We start from the raw sequence: 19,497 nt of genomic DNA on the forward strand, positions 1-19,497 counted from the left end.
TGTCCCATGTAAACTTTATTTCTCTTTTTGCAATAAAGATTTAGGGAGGAACAAATATTTTTCCGACACCACATGAATGCACCATCAGTACCATCAGTACCATCATACCATCAGTACCATCAGTACTATCAGTACCATCAATACCATCAGTAGACTATGGTTGTCATCTCCTGAACTATTTAAATCTTGGCTGTATTTCAGCTTGTCTGTTTTCCACCAATGTGTAAAGTTTGTTGCAAGGTAAATTTGCTCACATTTCTCATTATTTTCCAATATGGCTATTATACCAAGTCTGGCTTTCTTATATAGTGGTGATGTCTTTAAGAAAATAAGCCTGTGCTAGCTGCAAGGCTCTAAGGATGGATGTCAATTTGTTGATTTGTTGGTCAAGCAACTGTGATTCAGACTGAAATATTTCAATTCAGTTTTGTTTATACAGCGCCAATTCACAGCAAAAGTTATCCCATTGAAAATATGATATTATAAAAAAAACACTATATAAATGCCCCGACACTCTGACAGGATCAGTCAGGACACGCTGACAGCAGCCTCTCTAATCATTAGCATATCATTAAAGATAACACTCATGCATCAATGCAACACACAATAAAGAAATCACCTGGAAGAGAGATGTGACCCACGACCAGTTCATCATAGTTTGTAATAATGCAGCACATTTAGGCGCATCTGGCTTTTAAAGGGAATGGGAGCTGTCACTCTCATTGGTTTAATTCACGTTACGCCTAAAACACACCTTTGATTAATTAAGAGACTAACTATAACCCTTTTGCACCTTGCGGCTTATTTTGGACCCAGATTATGTGCCATTTAACTAGCAACAGTGGAGTTGGACAATGCACTTGCCCCACACACTTTAAACAATGCACTATAGATCATTTAAAAAGGGCCCTTAGTTAGGAAACCATTAATGTTGTCTCTAAAAACAAGTAAGAATTCAAGGGTAAGAGTATCAATTTAATTAACTCTCAAGCTTGTTTTAGATCATTTAACCTTAGCCAATTTCAAGTATGCGGACACCTGAAGATTGCACCTATATGTGACTGCTGAACAGTAAAAGCAAGGGCAATCATGCTGTTTATCCTCCCTCCACTGATGTAGGGTTAGGATTAACAGCATTTAACTTCATTGGAAGTAAGGGGAAAACCAGGAAACACAGATTGAGACAAAAAGTACACATACATATGTGGAGAGTATTATTTTTGGTGTAATAATTTGTTCATAAAAAAGAAATAAGGAAATAAGGATGTGAAATAACTACGTATCTTTTTTAATGAAGTGATTCAAAATGTGGGTGTTGATGACTTTCTAGCAGACACCTCAGTTCTGTCCCAGGCTTCATTCACACTAAAGAGTACAGTACAGTCAACTCCCCGGTCTTCTCCTTTTACACCGATTTATGCTCCATATGAGGGGCAACCTGTGTTCATGTGTCTACCAGGCAAACTTTCTTTGTGGCAACCTCTAGATGGAGTAGCTCCATAACCTTTCCTCCCATTGCCATACTGTGTGTTGTGTAACTAAATTACACAGAGCCCCCCTGTACCGTCTTTTCAGAGATTTTGACTTGTGTCCCTGGTAAGGCATAAGGCCATATGCTTAAACAAACAATTTGTTTCTGACCTCCAGGTAACCAGGCTGCAGAACATTGAAGCACGCAGACTTATTATCTGTCTTGCTTTCTGCTGAGACTGTACAGGAATACACGTGGATCTCTACACCCATCTGACAACACACACACACCAAGTGTAATATACATCCACTTAATTCACACACACTCAGACATGTGCGTGCGTCACTCTGTGGAGAAGGTCAGCGCTCCAGCTGGATGTTCCTGCCAACAAGACTTTTCTCACATTTACTGTAAACTTATTGAACAAGAAGAGTTGCTTGAATTATTATAGAAATTAAAAAGAATATTTTCTATTCTAAGAGATTATTGGCTACTCTGTTTTAGCAGTGCAGTTGTCTCAATACAGAGTAGGCCTAATGTTTAATAATAATAATAATGTTGCACAAGAGAAATGTATTGCTGTTTCTTAATGTCAAGATTTTCCCGATGGGCTACATTTTCTACACCTGCTTAAAAGATTTTTTAATTGGTCAATGTACCGTATCAAAAACAGTACAGTAACTTTACAACAAAGTTCTGTGAGTTTTAACAAATCTTGTCCACACATTAGTTTGTAATTTTTGTCCTACTTTCAGGTCAGTTTTAAATCCTGTTAAACTGTTAGAGAGATACATTTTTAACTGGTTAAAAAACAACTCAATTGACTCTGTCCCGGGCATGGTGGTTTTAAAGCAAAGTGCAGGATTCAAACCAGGATGCAATCACATCTTTGTCTGCAGTATGTGCAGCCTGTTCTTCATCTGACTCAGAGACTGCTTGGTTGACACTGGGGAGGGCTTGGCAACGCATCAACAGCTTCACACTGTGTGTGTTGCCTCTTGTATCCACGGGCAACCATTCAAGTCAAATCTCTGTTTCTGTGAAAGAAAAAAATCTTTCCCAACCCTTTTGTCACTTTGTTTGACTTTATGTAATTGACCTTTTGACCCCTTGTTAAATTGGTAACTTGAAGGTTTCATAATTATGTCAAACGGCACATTTCTGCCGAGGCTTTATTGTCAGATAATAATTTATGGCCGTTTTTGAGCACATTTAAAGCACTTTAACTCAGCTGTTTGCAGATCTTTTAATTTGCTGAATAGTCTTCAACAGAGTTTACCTTCCTGCATATTGTTATTAATCAATGTGACAAATGTATCACAGCTATACAGCAGTACAGAGAACCCTTAAATTGTATTAAATCAGAATAAATGTGGGTGAGGTATGAGATAGGAAACCTTCATGGACAAAACAACTGATACTCACCTTAACATAAAACAATGAAGTCCTAAATGATACCTATGCTACCCAGTATGCGTTTGCCTGAATGATTAAAGAGTTAACCATTTAGTTTAAAGTATATTTACATGGCTGGTCCCCTAAGCTTCTAGAGTAAGGCAAAACAGCAAATTAAATTATTAAAGGGACCATGAGTCTATATCAAATTGTGTGTGTGCGAGAACACAAGTCTACAAATCTTCAAATCTTTTCTACTCTTATGGTGATCAGCTAGAGGTCATAGTTTAACATTATTGACCATTTACATTGCATCACTTCTTTGAAGGACGTGCTGATTTACACATAGTTGCACATAATTGTAGAGGGTCAGTTCAGGTCAACTGCGTTCAGAGATTAAGGGCTATCCATTGTGGTCCTCAAGTAGGCTATCACTCAAACTATTCTTAGACCAAAGAGTATCATGTTGACTCAGGGTTATGCTGGCCTCCCACTCATGTGTGTTCATGTGGCAGGCCATTGTTGCTGTGCTATCTCCGTGAGCCATGCTGCTGCATCTGTTAGTGACTCAGCTGAGACGTCCTGTGACCCTATAAAACCTGCAGTCAGCCATCAGAACACCAGGAGCTCAGGGCAAACAGAGTAGATCAGGTTAACACAGATTGTGTAGGACCAGCTTACTGTACGTAGCCATAGCACATAAACATGAGTTTTATTTAATGCCCATTGTGTAAAACTATAGTTTTGATGTAGGTGGCTAAATGCGAGGGCAACCTAAGATATAATGTTAGCACAACAGGAACGTTTATTTGGTGAATTTGAACTAGCCTGAAGTTGGTGCTGCAGGGAGTTTACGTCTTTATCAAAATATAGTAGCAATGCTATGCTTCTGCTCATTTCTCATTCGTTGATTTTTGTCAAAGATACTTGCGGAACTGTTTACAAACAAATCAATGTCAAGTATAGTTAGACACAACCCACATAAATGATGACAATGGATGGATAGGCACTGCCCGTTAAGGCATCACTGAATTTATCTGCACCGGCCAGCACTGACGATGCAAGAGCATGCTGTAGGACAGGAACTAAGAGTAGGGAGCTGTAATGGAACTTGTGGCCTTATTGTCAGTGTTATGCATATCTACCAAACTAAGAAACTCGAAGCAGCAACCAAATTTAAGTACCAGATCTGAGGTGTGGCCCTTAACGGATTGAATGAGGTTAAAAGTGTCTAAACAACAGGATTGGAAATGGGAAGGACCACATACTGCACATGAATATTAAAATCACCAAGGAAAAGCACCCCGTCATATTTATGTATAACAATGGATGAAAACTCAGAGGTGGGAGGGCCCGTGATCAAGAAAACTTTAAAGGAAATAAAACTTTCAAAAGGAACATGATGGCAGTTTAAGATCTAACTTAGATGAAAAACACTGAAAACATGTATGTTGTTGTTACTCCCACTTCTAGATATGCTGTGTGGACAGAAGGCTCTGTGCCTAGAATTCCCAGGGAGAAGGGCAATGACACATGAGGCCGGCAGGGAGAGCTAGCAACGCTCTAAAGTGCCATTGTAGATAGGGTTGAAGATGGCCTAAAGAGACATTTGCTGACAAAAACACACGTATTGGATTAGAATCACAGAGCCTACCTTTAACAGTGTAGACATTTGGCTGAAACACGGGAGCAATAACATGAATCATTTCTGTATTATATTCAGGTATTGCAGTTCCAGGGTGGTGATTCTTTGGGTTCTGATTAATTACATTTGCTGATGGACTACCCTACTGATACAAACTAATCCCTAATAATCTCAATGCATGTAGTGATCAACGGACAGAATCAGACTGCTATTTTTGTTTTCTTTACAATAAATGAATCTGTGCCTAATCTCATGTGTTGGCTACTAAAATGTGCAGCAAACATTTGAAGGAATCAAACCAGAGGCAGCCGAACGTAATAAATAAAATCAACTTTATTGGTTTGAAATATTTACACTACTTGCATATAGTATAGTATTTACAAAACCATTCCTCTCATTGAACACAGTCTGTGGGGGGATCAGATACATCCATCAAACAACAGGCGGCGCTACACAGCAGTTTACCACCTCAGACACCCTGCTGCCTTCAGGTACTCCTCATGAACTCCTAACTTTGAGCTCTGAAGTTCTTACTTGTCATTGAAAAATGATAGCTTACATGGAGCCCATTAGTAGCCGAGTAGTTACAGCGCATGCCACAACTTGCCAACAACTTTTTTAATAAATAAAAAATCCAAAAAAAACAAGACATATGGGTTCCTGTAACCCTGTCTACATTCATGTTAACCTACAGACCACTTTTCAGAAAAGAGGGCTCACTCCAAGGATGAATACGGGAGAGATTTGTCAGTTTTACTTTTTAAATGTAGTCCACAACTCGCAGTTGTGCAGTTGCATTTATATATTTTCCAGCAGGACTGTTCTGAAGAAAACTACATTACTGTGTCATTTAGCAAACCCTACGTTTGCTTTGGACTCTGGGGAACCAGTTGGAGGAAACCATGGAACCACAACAGCATTGTTCTAAATGAATAAATGTACACTTCACTTATATCATATAAGGTATTACTGATATTATTTCCATGCTCTCACAATGGTATGTCCATGTAGGCTGCCACTGGGGTGTTTGGGGGTCTTTCACATGTGCCCAATGCATGAAGACGTAATAAGAAACATTTCCAACAGCACTAGAAGGCAGAATCACTAAGCAGCACAAAATGGCGGGCAGCTCAGGCACTTTTGTGTGTAAAGTTTCAGACTGTGTAGGTGTTGCACAGCTCAGTGGCGTAGCAGGAGAAGTTCCCTAATAAATATCTCAAGTCACTTGGGGTTGACCCTTCTTGCTTTAGGAAGCGTGCAGCCGGTTGGCCATGCTCCGCTGGCTGAATCTATGAGTCTTGTGGAGTGTCATGCTCTGGGTTGTAGCCGAGTTTTCATGAGCCAGCTCCTCCTTCTCCCTGACCCCCATACTGTGCTGTATCTCGGGCTCAAGAGATCTTTGCTCTTGGGCCAACATGAGGACCATCTCTGCGTCCGTCGGCTCAGCGGAGAAGAAAGGGGGGTGACACACTGTCTCGACTAGGCCGATGACCGTCCCCAGCACTGCAAAGACCGAACCCAGCAGGTAGACCTTCACCAAACCACGGCTAGGTTTCTGACTCAGCATCTCTTTAGCGAAGGGGATCAACTCCTGCATGCTTTCCATTTCCACTGGCTTTGCTTCAGCTGAGATATAATGGTGGGCTGAAAGTTTTATGCAGACCTAGTAGAAATGAGCAAAAAACAATGGAGGCATTGATCATGTAAAGCTGGCAAACATTAGATGGTTCCAGCTGTTTTCAGATGTGCAGATATAACATTTGTAAACGCAATACCTCTGGCTATTTAAACTGTTGGTCGGACTAATACAGCTATTTAAGACATCAGTTTTGGTCCTGGGAACGTAATTGTAGTGGCAGCCATTGGACCAGGTCACAAATCAGCTCTTTGAAATTTGCATTAACAATAGAGCAGAATTAGAAACTGACCACTTTCATAGATTTACACATGATGCAAAGTGTCAGATGTTGCTGTAGGCTATATGCAGCTCCGGGCTATTTGAAAATATCTAAACTAATATCCCATTACAACATTTAATACATGACCTGTACATCCCTGATGTTTTAAAAGAAAAATAATAACTTACTCAGATGTAGTTTGTTGTTGGTTCTAATCACAGGTTCACCACACTCATGAGTTCCAGTTTGTGTCAAGGCATACCTTTACTGGATACTGTGGTTGTTTATAGCCTCTCCTTCTCTCCTCCCACACAATGATAGCTGAATATTCATGAAGCATGGGAGGGGGGGGCTTGTCTCTGGAAACCAAATGAAACAGGCTTTGAGCCAGAAACTTTGACCCAGTTGTGTACTGTCACTAATGTTTATGTCTGTAGCATTCAAAGGTGAGTTTATAGTGAGTGCTGTACTTTGAGCTAAATTCTAAAGTGGCACTACTTGTGTGTGTGTAACTAGGGAAGTTCTGGTGTTAGTTATGGTAAGGTAATACCAGCCAATACAGTACCATACCATATACAGTATCACACCAAGAAGAAACCACAATCAAATATACAAAAAATAAAGCAAATGAAGAAAGCATTTCTAGCACCTGGACAACACATTTCTATATTGCATTTTGAAGAACAAAACAAAGATGTTTTCTTCAATTGTTGTGTATTGTATCAGTCTAAAGGTACTTCACCTCCATATCAACACATTTTATCTACAAAAATATTTCTTGTTTTACATAATTAGCGAAGCCTCCTAATGTTGCTTTATAGCTTTGCCTAAATAAAACTGTGAAATAAACAAAATGATCATTTAATCAGAAGATTTCAGAAAACAAGCATTCAGTAGCCTACTTGACATTGTTGGTACTGGTCAATACTCTGAAAGTATTAAGATGCCATGGCATTATATCCATAGTGTTAAAGTTCTTTCTATGAGAGTAAGCAGACTAAAAGCAACCAGGGGTTTTCCATGTGAGTATTCCACATCATCAGCCACCAAATCAGGGGAAAGGTTGAGTAAACCAAGTTACCCTGCAGCATTTCTACTACTGTGAACTGTGGTCAGAGTGGAGCTGTACAGTACAGACAGTCGATCACACGTACCACACATACTCATGATGCTGACTAACGTGGAGCAGCACAGGATGTGCAGAGATGTTTGTTCTGAATGACAACATCTGCTGTCATCAGAGAAACACTGTCCACTTATTCTCTCTGTGTGCCAGACGGGGAAACGTGATGCACGTAGAGGAGCAGACATTACATGATTACATTAACTGTCTTTAAAAAACAACACATTCTCACTCCCGACTCGTCACATATTGACGTTTGGTCAAGGCCCTTTTTTTTAACGCCCTGGGTCCCCCCTTTTTCCGTCAGGCTCCACAGTCAAGTTAGCAACGCTTAGCCACAACAACTATGCAACGTCCGGTTACTTAAAAAGGCACATTATTAAAGCTGTGAAACGTTACAGTTTGGTTAGGTTTATGCACAAAAAGTACTTGGTTAGGATTATGCAACAAAACTACTTGGTTAAGGTTAGGAAAAGATCATGGTTTGGGTTAAAATAACTACGTACGTACGTCAGTTAACACTAAGTTAATTTACGTCACTTGAATAATTTACGTAATTTGCGTAACTTTTTGTTTCACACGGGACATGAACACCCTCTCCTGGTTCAAAGTTGGGGTTCTGACCCATCATCCACCCCAACCACCTCCTTACTCAGTCTTTTCTGTTAAATATCATACCTACCTTTACTGTCATAAACTGAGCTACAGGGCTTCACCCACTGCGTTGAACTATAGGATCCTCAGTGCGTTACAAAGTAACGCAGATGGGTTTTCACCATGCGTCCATATGTGACGAGTCAGGCAGTGAGAACGGGTTGTAAAAAAAATAACAAGGAGGTGTTATTAGATTATTGATCATTATTTGATTGTTATTATCAAAGTTAACCAACAGTAAGACAAACCTGTATGTTTCTGGTCTTAATTGGCAATTAAATTTTTTTTTTTAAATTCTATTCATTCAGAACTGCAGTGAGTCTGTTCATCTACTTACCTATTTTAAATGTCAATATTGACCATTTAGCCAGGATAAATAAATGACACAACATAAGATTCAGAGATACAAAAAACATGAAGGAACCGAAGTTAGTAGTGTAGAATTATAAATTATCCATTTACATTGATTGAATTTCACAGATGAATAAAAGCAAAAACCCTTCCAGCACAGATACTGAGTAGGAATTTAACTAACTCATGTGTTCTTTCACTGATTATGATTTTAAAGAAATTATGATCTCTTTCTCCATCACTCACCTGCATGCACACACATACAGACTGTAGTTTAAGCTGCTAGTTGGATCACTTTGGAGAAGTTGAAAACTGAACAAATACTAATAATGTTTATGTTTATATAGAACATAAAACATGAATTAAATAATAATCCAGCGTTCAATCTGCCATCGAATCTGCAATACAATGCATAGAGAGGTTTTTCCACCCCATTCGCCCTTTATTCGCCCCCACACTATGGCAAAGCTGTAACAGCCTAATTAGCGTGATTGAGGAGCGCACAACACACTTTGTGAGGTGAGCCTTTCGCCCATAGGGTCCACACACAGGCAAGAATTGAGGAACATTCTTGACCTATTGTCCTCTGGATCAGAAAAAAACTGTAGATGACAGCAGGTGACAGTCAGGCACGTGCACACATAGACACATTTTATTTATTTATTTTATTCTTAATATATTTTTATTTTTTAACACACACGCTTACTGTTTTGTTTATTTATTTTATTTTTAATATTTTTTTAAACATACACACGCTTATTGTTTTATTTATTTTAATTTTCTCTTCTTTCTTTTTTTAAACACACATACACTTTGATTACTTTATGCTTTAATTGTTTAATAAAATGTATCGGGCTGATTGTTCTTATGTTGTGTATATATGATGCTTTGGCAATGTTGTTATTACATTCATGCCAATAAAGCTAATTTGAATTGAATTGACATCAAAAGGGGCTTCAGCACCTGCCCTTTTTTTCTGGGATGCTTTTTTTTTTTTTTTTAAATAAATGAATAGGCCTTAGGCGTTAACTAATTAAAATACGCCAGTTTGCACACATTTGACAAGTCACTGCAGGTAAATGGGATAATAACTAAAGCATATCACCACAGAACTTCCCCAGTTAATGAATTACATCATCATCATATTTTCCTCGGAAATGTGCTGTGTAAATATGCAGATTAGCTTGTTTTGGTTAATATAGAAGAAATCTACAGATGTAAACAGACAGACGGTATTAGGCTTAAAACCAACACTTTCTAAAGGTGTATTCTTGTTCTTATTTCCATTAGAGTTAAAGAAGACATGGAAGCAAAATAGACCAAAGTCTCAAAATTGATCACTATGAAAAAAGTGCCTTAAAGAGTAACTTCATAGTTTTGATGGTAGGCTCCTCATCTAATAACTCTCCATTCTATTAGTTTGTTGTATGCTGATAGATCACAGCTTAGTGTGAAGATTTATTTGAAGTGTTATGTATTCCAATAACACCAAAAGAATTGAAACAATTTATTGTCTTGTGAAAAATAAACAAATTATTAATGAAGTGAATGAATTAATGTTCAAGGTTACCCTATTTTCATTTATAATAATTATTTAGTGTTTTATTGTAATTGTAATGTTCCAAAAATTACCATTTTATCAAATTAAATATTATTTCTACCTGCAGCTTTGGTTGTTTTATTCTAAAAAGTAACATGGCTTGCTCAGAATTGGGAAATCTGTTTGTCCAGTGATCTTTTCCCTGTCATGCATGATAACGTGCTTGGATATCCTCACGTCATATTTCTTGCATCGTTTTGACGTTATTAGGAAAAGGCCCGTAGAGTGAACTTCTGATGAGTGAGTTACAGGTTTCTTTTTGTTTATAGGATCAGGGATGTAAGTTGTGATTTTTACCTTTTGTATGTCAATTTTGTTCATTAAACAAATATCTGAGCTAAAACAGTGTGAAACCTGGAAAGGGCCAAAACGTTAACTTAATTACAGTACTTTGTGACAGGCCGACTTCTCGTCATCTGTCCATTTGAGAAAGTCACGTTTTATCAGGCCCTGAACGCAACTGCGGGCCGCCAGGTAGCATGTAGGTGATGTTGGCCAGAGCCAACCAGCATCTTACCAGCCGGTGATCGGAGGTGTCTGGCAGGAAGTTTGGTTCTCCGTATAATTTTATAATAATATAGGTGTACAGTCAGGTTGGATTAAAGGTAAACCATTGGTACAAGCGGCAACAATTCGCTGATATCACCACGGAATACAGTTTAACGTTTTCAGTTCTTGAGCTGCCACTGATTGACAGGAAACTGACTGACTGACTGACTGACTGACTGACTGACTGACTGACGCGCTATTCATATGTGTTCCTCACACCGTAATAGGGTTCCCCTTTGAGGGAACTCCGCCGCATGCCCAGGCAGCTCTCGAGGGGGCCCCCAGATTCAATGGGGTGGTCTGGACTGCGGTGCACTCGGGGCAGAGCCAGGTGTTGGGACAAGAAGTTCACTCTCTGCTGAAAAAGGGGGCCGTAGAACTTATTTCCCCGCCAGTCAGGGAGTCCGGGTTCTACAGCTGGTACTTCATAGTTCCCAAAAAGGATGGAGGGGTGCGTCCGATTTAGATCTGCGGTCCCTGAACCAATTCGGGTTCAAGATGCTCGCCATCCCCGCCATCCCCGCCATCGTCAGTCACATCCAATCCGAGGATTGGTTTGTCACGATAGGTCTGCGAGACGCATATTTCTCCATCCGTCCCTCTCACAGGAAGTTCCTGAGGTTCGCCATTGGGGGCGCGGCGTTCCAGCCATTCGGCCTAGCACTCTCCCCTCGCACGTTCACCAAGTGCATAGATGCAGCTCTGGCCCCGATGAGGCTCCAGGGCATCCGCATACTGAACTACATTGACGACTGGCTCATTCTGGCTCAGTCTCGAGAGTTAGCGGTTCGGCATTGAGATGTTGTCCTCGCCCACCTTCAGCGTTTGGAGCTGCGGCTCAACGCGAAGAAGAGCGTGCTGACGCCCGCCCAACAGACTACGTTCCTAGGGGTGGTGTGGGACTCAACGATGACGCGGGCCCATCTGTCTCCTGCACACGTCGGGTCCATTTTGTCCTCAGTGACCAGAGTGAAGCTAGGCCGCACCATCACTGTGAAACACTTTCCCTCGAAGGGGAACGTCTCGGGTTACTTACATAACCCTTGTTCCACGAGAAGGGGAACAAGAGACTGCGTCGGTCCGCCACACCTCACCCCTCCTGGAGTGCCTTGCTTTATAGCAAAGAGCTAATGTGTCCTGCGTGCCGGCGTGCTTATATACGCCTCCAGTTACGCCGTCACACGCTACCGTTCTAGCAATTCCAATAGGAATGGAGTAGTTTCATTCATGATTTCAGCCCTGCCACGCCCAGAGGCGTTCCCATAGTGTCGTCACCGACGCAGTGTCTCGTTCCCCTTCTCGGGGAACAAGGGCTACACGTGTAACCCGAGACGTCTGACAATCATTCACGTGACACTTCAGAATGGTGCAAAATGTCCGATAAACATAAAATGTATGATGTCCATTTTGAAAGTTGCCTGTTGTACTGTGGAACTCTTTTTGGCATTCAGGTTTCTTGGGGAACAGACTGGGTACCAATTTGAGGGCGCTCAGTCATTTGTAGTTTCAGTCTTGTTCTTCCCTTTGCCGGTTCACTTGGACTCATACCTGGTGACAGTCAAAGTTGTCTCTGTGGTGGTGCAGGTCGCGCTTGATTTTGCCTGCTGCTGCGTCTGCCTCACGAGGCACCATAGGAGAGTGGCCTCCTCTGGTCTTTGAGTGGCTGTGAAGGATTATTTACCTCGCTTGCAACTGTATCTTTCTATGACCAATAAGCTAGCTTTATCCTACTGTTTGTAGTTTGGAAACTTTAACTATCGTCTCTGTCTGTGAGGAAAATATCTTTTTCAACATGAGTTTGCTTCCTAGATATTCCATTTGCTTGCAGTTTAACCCTTCTAACCTCCTGTTTATCTGTGTATTGAATTACATTGCTATTGGACGTGCAAATAGTAAATCTTGAAATAACACTCTCAAATAACACATTATTCATTAGTGCACTAAAATTCTTCCACACTAGTTTACTAATACTACCTACTGCCTGTCATTGTATCTGCTACACCGAGGAGCTCTGCGCTGGCTGTTCCTCTGCACAAATCCAGAGCAGACAGTGATCTCAAAACATTTATATTATAAAATAATCCCACTAGATCCCCTTTTCCTAAAACTCTGTTTAAAAACAGAAGGAATGCTTGATGTTCTGATCCCTGTTTGCTGAAATTCAGTAACAAGTGGCTGATGGAGGAGAGTAGGACACCAAAGTTATTAACTCAGTATATTTGTGTTAATGAATCAATTATTAATGACATATCTTGCTATTTTATAGATCCTGAGCTAACCTTATTCTTTGTCTGTCTTTTTTTGGATTTAACATCAGTCCCTATTTTCTTCTTTCTTCCCCTATCTATTTTTTCTTCTCCTACAAATTATCAACACTCCTACTCCCAAAATCTTTTGGGGTCAGTCTTCAAACAGTTCTTTTTCAGCAGATGTTGCAGTTTTCAAGGCCTCTGACAGTCTGACTATTTGTAATGTTGATCATGGTGAGACAGAGAGCTCTTCTTTGGTGGTGTCTCTGTCAGCACTCAGTCTCATGTGAGAGCATTTTGGCCAAAGTTCATTTTCACTGTAAAGCCTTCTTGACCTTTTTAAACTTTGTGCTGTTAGGTTCACAAGGTGGTGTTGTCCTTTTTGTGATTCAACTGTAGATGGTAGATGTGGTCTGACTGGCTGTGTCCTCAGCATTGGGAAGATGCTGACGTCAGTGGAGGTGGGCTTGGGCCTGTGATGCATCAGGTTGACACGCCTCTCTGTGGAACGCCTCCTGTATCACCGCTCGTTTGTGGCCCTCCCTCTCTTCCACACAGTCAGATTCTGCTGTGTCCATTTCGAAGCTGCTCTCTCTCTTCTCCTAGCATGAAACTTCAGCGCTGCCATCTTGTCCATTGTAGCTCTGTCTCGCTGTCGTCATGTCTCATGGTTCGTTGTGCTCTGCAGGTGCCTCGGTCTATAGGCAGATCTTTTGTCTTTCTGCCACCTGTTTTAACTTTTCACTTCTTTGTTTGGGAGTTGTTGTTTTTTTCCTATTCAAATCTAGCTCTCATCTCCTCCCTATCTATTATAGCCTCTCTTTTTCCATCTCTCCTTGTTATCCTAACTGAACCATTGAAAGACCCTAATTCTTTTTTTCCTTCTTCTTCTGCCTGTACTGGCCCTTAAATGCACTTACTTATATCTTTCTTCCACTTGCTGTATACGTTTCTTCATCTGGGGGTATATCTATTTAGACCTTATCTAACACGGTGGGCTCTTTCATTATTCCGTCTCAGTGACTACTTTTCCCTCACTAACGACTATATCGTATGTCAATATTATCTACCAGTTGGTCTAACTGTTTCTCCCTATTTTCCCTTTATTCTGAGCTTTCTCCATCTCTTATCTGACGTCTTTTATTTTATCTTTAACTTCTTCACTTAACTTTGCACACTCACTTTAGAATTTGGACGGCTTTGACACCTCGAAAAAGAAGAAGACAGTTAGATGTCAGGCCATACAACCAAGAAACTAGAATGAAACAATTAATTTAAAAAACTTTTTTCTTTAATCTCAAGGAGCTATTCAAATGAAAAATAATCAAAGCAGAGCTTACTAACAAATAACTAATTTCAGTGACTGAATCCATACTTGAGTAACTAAAAACTATTCAAATATCAAATAAATTTCCTCACATCCAAAACAAAATTGATGGCTCTCAATCCCTTCTCCAACTTAAATCCTTCATAAATAATATCTTACATGCTGCCTATCAATCTGTACTTCTATGTTTCAATAAATTAGCAAACCTTATCAGAAGTCATAATTTTTCTAGTTTTGCTCCTGCCACAAAGTGTCTTCAGCCTGTTATTGTGAACTAAATTATTATTATCATAATACTTTAGTAGGCTGTTTCAACTACACTTTCCTTTTTCATATCCAGCAGTCATTGCCATTCTTTTACTAATCTGCTTACTTAAGTTCTAGTAATTATATGATTGGAGAAAATGCCAATGATCACGTTAATGCATATTTTATATGTATATGTGGCAGTCATGTTCTCAGATATAGTGTATAGTATTGTGATTAACTAATATTATCTTCAACCAATGTCTGTTTGTTTTTTTGTAGTTGACAAAATAGATCAAGAACAAATTTCAAATGGGTTCCACTAGTTGTAAGAAGTTGGTCACCACGTTTATGTTTCTTTCCCTCCACTGTATATAATTTCAGCTGTAGGGTAAAGTTAGCTCCAGGCTATAGCACTGTTTGCAATGTGCTGCTCGTGTGCACAGCCACAAGGAGGATGACTCGGGGATGCAGGAAGAGAAATATGAAGCCCTCAAATGAAAACAGATTTGGATTAAGTGATTGTTTGATTTGATTTGGTTTTCATTTTTGAACAGTCACCTCTGTTTTTTTGGTCACACAGTTATTGTTTAATTGAGTTTCATCCAGTCAATGTCCTGTCATTGGAAAAAAAAGGTTGATGATAAATGTGTTTTATCACAGTTTTTGTTAACAAAAGTAACGCCACCCTATTGGAATGGAAACTATGCTCTGAGTCTATGCTGTTACTCCTCAGTCTCTGCTCTGCTGATCTTTGTGTGTCCTTGTAGCAGTGATGAGGTCAGAACCTGTAGGCCAATAAGCCTATCACCAAATTTGCCAAATATGGGGAATCACAGGTTGATATGTCTTCATCAGATTTATTTTTAACTATCTAATAAATAATAATATAGATATTGGTATTAGCTTCAAAACTCCTGTCTCAGGTAGGCTGCAGTTTTTAGGGATTGCCATTACCTACATTAGTGTCATCTGTTGCTCTTAATCAGTAACGTTTATCACCCACCTCTTATCACTGTGTCATTTCTTGTATTAGCCACTAAAAACAAAACTGCCTTTTCTTTCAAACAAGGAAGTGCAACTAGGTCAAGAAGTGGTGAATAAGCATGTGTAAGTCTCCTTATTTTAATCTTATTGTTTGAAAGACGTTTTGGAGGGAGCCCCTAGACGCAGAGAAAAGCCACCTTAAGCCTTTGGTCTGAGCGTGTGAGTTTGTGGTAAAAGTGGTATTGTTATTTGTTTACAATAAGAGTCCTTGTCAGAAGTTCTTTACCTTAGGTCATTATCTGGAATGCAAATTCACTCTTGCTCACACATAGTACAAAGACCTGCAAGCAGTAAGCAAGCAAGTAATGTGATTATAATCTAGGTTTGTTTGTCTGTAGTCAGGAAGTGTTTCAGGCACACATTAAGAAAGTAAATGCAAAAACAACACTGGTTGATATTGACAACACAATAATAGGTTGTCAGATTTGTTCTGCAGAGGATAATGTAATCTGAAACAGTTAATGGGACTAGCAAGCAATGTTATAAGAACAAAATGAATCAGTTCTTTGTTGTTTGGATGAATCATTAGTCAACGTTGTAAACAATCAATAAAGTAGTGTTATTTTTATCTATTAAACCAACAAACCAATAACTTTTTCTTAAAAACCAACATGAAATTAATCATTATAAGATCATGAATCGTGATCCTGCCTGAAATAAATCATGATATGATATTTTTGCCCTATCGCCCACCCCTACTTGGTAACTAAGGGAGCTACCAGCAGAGTTTCAGGAGCAGGAGCACACACCAATCATGCCACTCCCCTACTTCCATAAATATCCAGCTAACCCATCTCTTGTTCGCTCTCGCACTCTGCCAGTCATTTTGTTGAATGTACATTGCAGTTTGTGTCTAGGTGTGAGTGCCTAGTGTGTGCCCTCAACTGTTGAAGTAGCTGAAGCAGCATCAAACACACCACAAAGTAATGATTTCAGGGTGAATATACATGACACAATTTCTTTGTTGTTTGTGATATCTATAATGGTTACTAGCACCAAAAGTTTGATTTGTTTTGACCTTGCCAGATGCTACCAGTCCCTGGAAACAATCTTGCCTAGGCATGCATTACATTGCACAGGTGTGCCTAATACAATTAATAACGTGCATGTGTGTGTGTGTCTGCAATCCATATTTTAGTTAATCAAGGTACAAGGTTGTTTTATTTCTCACAATACAACAGGTTATAGAGTGAAAGTGAGTTTGTAAATCCCTTCTGCTACAGAGCAGACAATATACATTCATATAAAAACAAAAAAAAATAAAAATGGTAAACAGAAATAAACTACATTCAATGGAGCAGTGCTGAGGATGAATTTGAGTTTAAAAGTCTGGTAGCTTGGGGGGGAAAGCTGCTCTGCAGTCTGGTGGTGCTGCAGCAGAAACTTCTATATCTCTTCCCAGAAGGCAGCAGGGTGAACAGGCTGTGGCTGGGTGGGTACTGTCCTTTAGTATCCTTTGGGCTCTGCAGGCACCTCACTGATATCACTGATGCTCAGGAGATGGGTACCAATGATCTTCTGAGCAGTTTGAATCACCCGCTGCAGAGCCCTCCGGTCCTGGGCCCTGCACATCCCATGCCAGTTAGTGATGTTTCCAGTCAGGATGCTTTCTGTTGCTCCTCTGTAAAAGCTGATAAGAACTTGGCACGGGAATTTGGTCTTCTAAAGCTTCCTTAAGAAATAAAGGCATATTTTTAAATCTTTCTTCTCCAGCGTGGAGATGTGAGACGACCATGTCAGGTTCTCTGAGATTCCCAGGAACCTGAAACTGTTCACCTGCTCCACCTCAGCTCCACTGATGTGGACAGGAGTGTGTGTCTTTATCTCCTTTTTCCTGAAATCAACGATCTATATGTATATCTGCATCTAAATTGACTGAGTCTGTATCTTATACCCACTATACACTAACAACCTTTAATGCAGACATCTTAAAGGCATGCAGAAGTTAATTTAAAGGGTTACTTTAAGGATTAGCGTCTTTTTACCACTGTCTTAAACCTAGTTCATACTACATGATTTGAAGCCCAATTTGCCAGTCGCTGAGCTAAATCAGCGATCATGTGTAAACTACTCAGCGACGCATCAAATAGCTCCCCGAAGCATCGCTGACGCCAGCCAGATAGCATGCCAAATATCTGGAGGAGTCGGCTGACGCAACATCCAGCCAATGAGAGCAAACAGCTACTTTTTACTCCGCTCCAGCTCTCTCTGTAACACAGACAATCCCTGCTACCTGTAATAATAACAAACAACAGCTGTTTCTTGTGTGGTTTTGCGTCATTTCCCGTGCCACTTTTCTCTCTCTTGACAAAATGTCGTTTGGAGACCAGCGTCGGGTGACACAGCCGCTGTCAGCTCGTGTAGTGTGTGACCCCCTGTCATCGATCAGTCATTTAATGTGAACGCCACAAGGACTTCAAGACCCCCGTCAGAAGACGGCAAGTTGTGTAGTATGAACAGCACAGTGATCTGCCGAGGTGGGGTTTCTCTCTTATCTTGCTCTTCTGTGATGTTCACCACCTTCCAACATGACACCAGTTACTCCAATAAAGCAGTCTTTGCTTCATGTCACTGACCAAGTTCCAGGTTTGAAAGAACCCCAGAAACCCCAGACTGTTACCAAGAAATAAATCACAGCTACAGCTACTATTGAGAGCCAGTGATGGCGTGACGGTACATGTCTGAAGTTACATACAGGTACACAAAGTGCACAGTAGCCTGTGCACAGTAGCCTGTGTGTGTTAGTTGAGTCAGAAGACACACCCTGTACTTGTACTTAGTCAGTGTGTCTGCGGAGAATGGAGAAAAACATAATGTGTGTGTTCAGCTGGCCCTCGGGCTACAATTCCTTACACACAGGTGATCATCAGCAGGACTCTTTCCCGGTTACCACACAGCTTGGCAAAGCTGAAACGCTGCCGGCAGGTATTGTGGCTGGGGAGGAAAGTGTGAGTATATCTGTGTGACAATATTTCAACCCCAGAGCTGTGTTATTTTCTGGTTGGAAAAGAACACTAAATAGTGTTGCGTAATGCATTTTTATAATAAATGAATAATGAAATATTTACAGATCAATCAATTTAATTCTGCATTATGTCTCGACATACTGTACATGTATAATATGACATGGTTGGACTTTAGCGACACAGGTTTGTTTTAAAGATGAGATTTAAGGAATTCCAGTCTTTGTCAGCTACGGTGGAAAGATTGTCAACCAAACATACACTGTGTCCAATTTTGGACTGTGCACATATGTTGTCGATTTTCACAGTTACACACACAGTACACAAGAAATGAAAATATTTGTTTATGTACTATGCTATTTTGTGTGAATGACACAAGATGTGTGAAGCCTGATGTTGCATTTTATCAGCCCCTTCCCCCCATTTATTTAATTATGACATTGTTTTCAGTGTGACTTTGTTAGCTTAACTTTCATTAAATATTTGACTCTAGTTTTAATGGTTATGTTAGTGGTGCAACTTTCTTATAGAAGCCTATAGGAAATGTTTATAGGTTTAGCCTATAGGCTTTACATGTTAACAAGCTAATGTATGTAGGACTTTTTTCATGTACTTTTTAAAGGTATAAACAAGTACATGGCAGCTATTTTATTTGTGCACACGAAAGGTATTTTGTCCATGAGTACAATCACAAATAATTACATTTTTTTAAATTGCATGTAGCATTTAGTTTAAAAGGCTAAAGCTGCTACCAAATCCATCATACCAATTCTAAACACTATGTACAACATACTACTCGTCATATACTGTTTTAGCAGTTAGTATACAACAATATAAATATGCTTTACCATTTGAAAATGATACAATATGTGTGACATCAATCAATTAAACTTCAGCTTTGGAAAGCTACTGCCAATTAAATTTTAGAATGTTTTCCCCTAAGATTTAAAACTTTAGTTTTTTTTTTAAAGATTTTTGG

General features: G+C 39.9%; 1 protein-coding gene across 1 annotated transcript; it reads right to left on the bottom strand.

Annotated features, from left to right (window-relative positions):
* Positions 1-5,111: 5,111 nt before the first annotated feature.
* On the bottom strand, positions 5,112-6,755 carry g0s2 (G0/G1 switch 2). Its single transcript, XM_038697064.1, has 2 exons — positions 6,598-6,755; positions 5,112-6,174 (listed from the first exon to the last, which is right to left on the bottom strand). The coding sequence occupies exon 2, from the start codon at positions 6,115-6,117 to the stop codon at positions 5,758-5,760; it is 360 nt and encodes a 119-aa protein (XP_038552992.1). The 5' UTR covers positions 6,118-6,174; positions 6,598-6,755; the 3' UTR covers positions 5,112-5,757.
* Between the last annotated feature and the right edge of the window lie 12,742 nt (positions 6,756-19,497).

The sequence above is a fragment of the Micropterus salmoides genome, unplaced genomic scaffold, assembly GCF_014851395.1.
Source record: "Micropterus salmoides isolate LMB-PRFRI ecotype aquatic unplaced genomic scaffold, ASM1485139v1 Ms_hic_scaffold_4, whole genome shotgun sequence".
In the NCBI taxonomy this organism is placed as follows: Eukaryota; Metazoa; Chordata; class Actinopteri; order Centrarchiformes; family Centrarchidae; genus Micropterus; species Micropterus salmoides.

Bases quoted from the DNA above. Each gene is read 5' to 3' on its own strand.
- g0s2 (XM_038697064.1), bottom strand. From the start codon at position 6,117: ATGGAAAGCATGCAGGAGTTGATCCCCTTCGCTAAAGAGATGCTGAGT.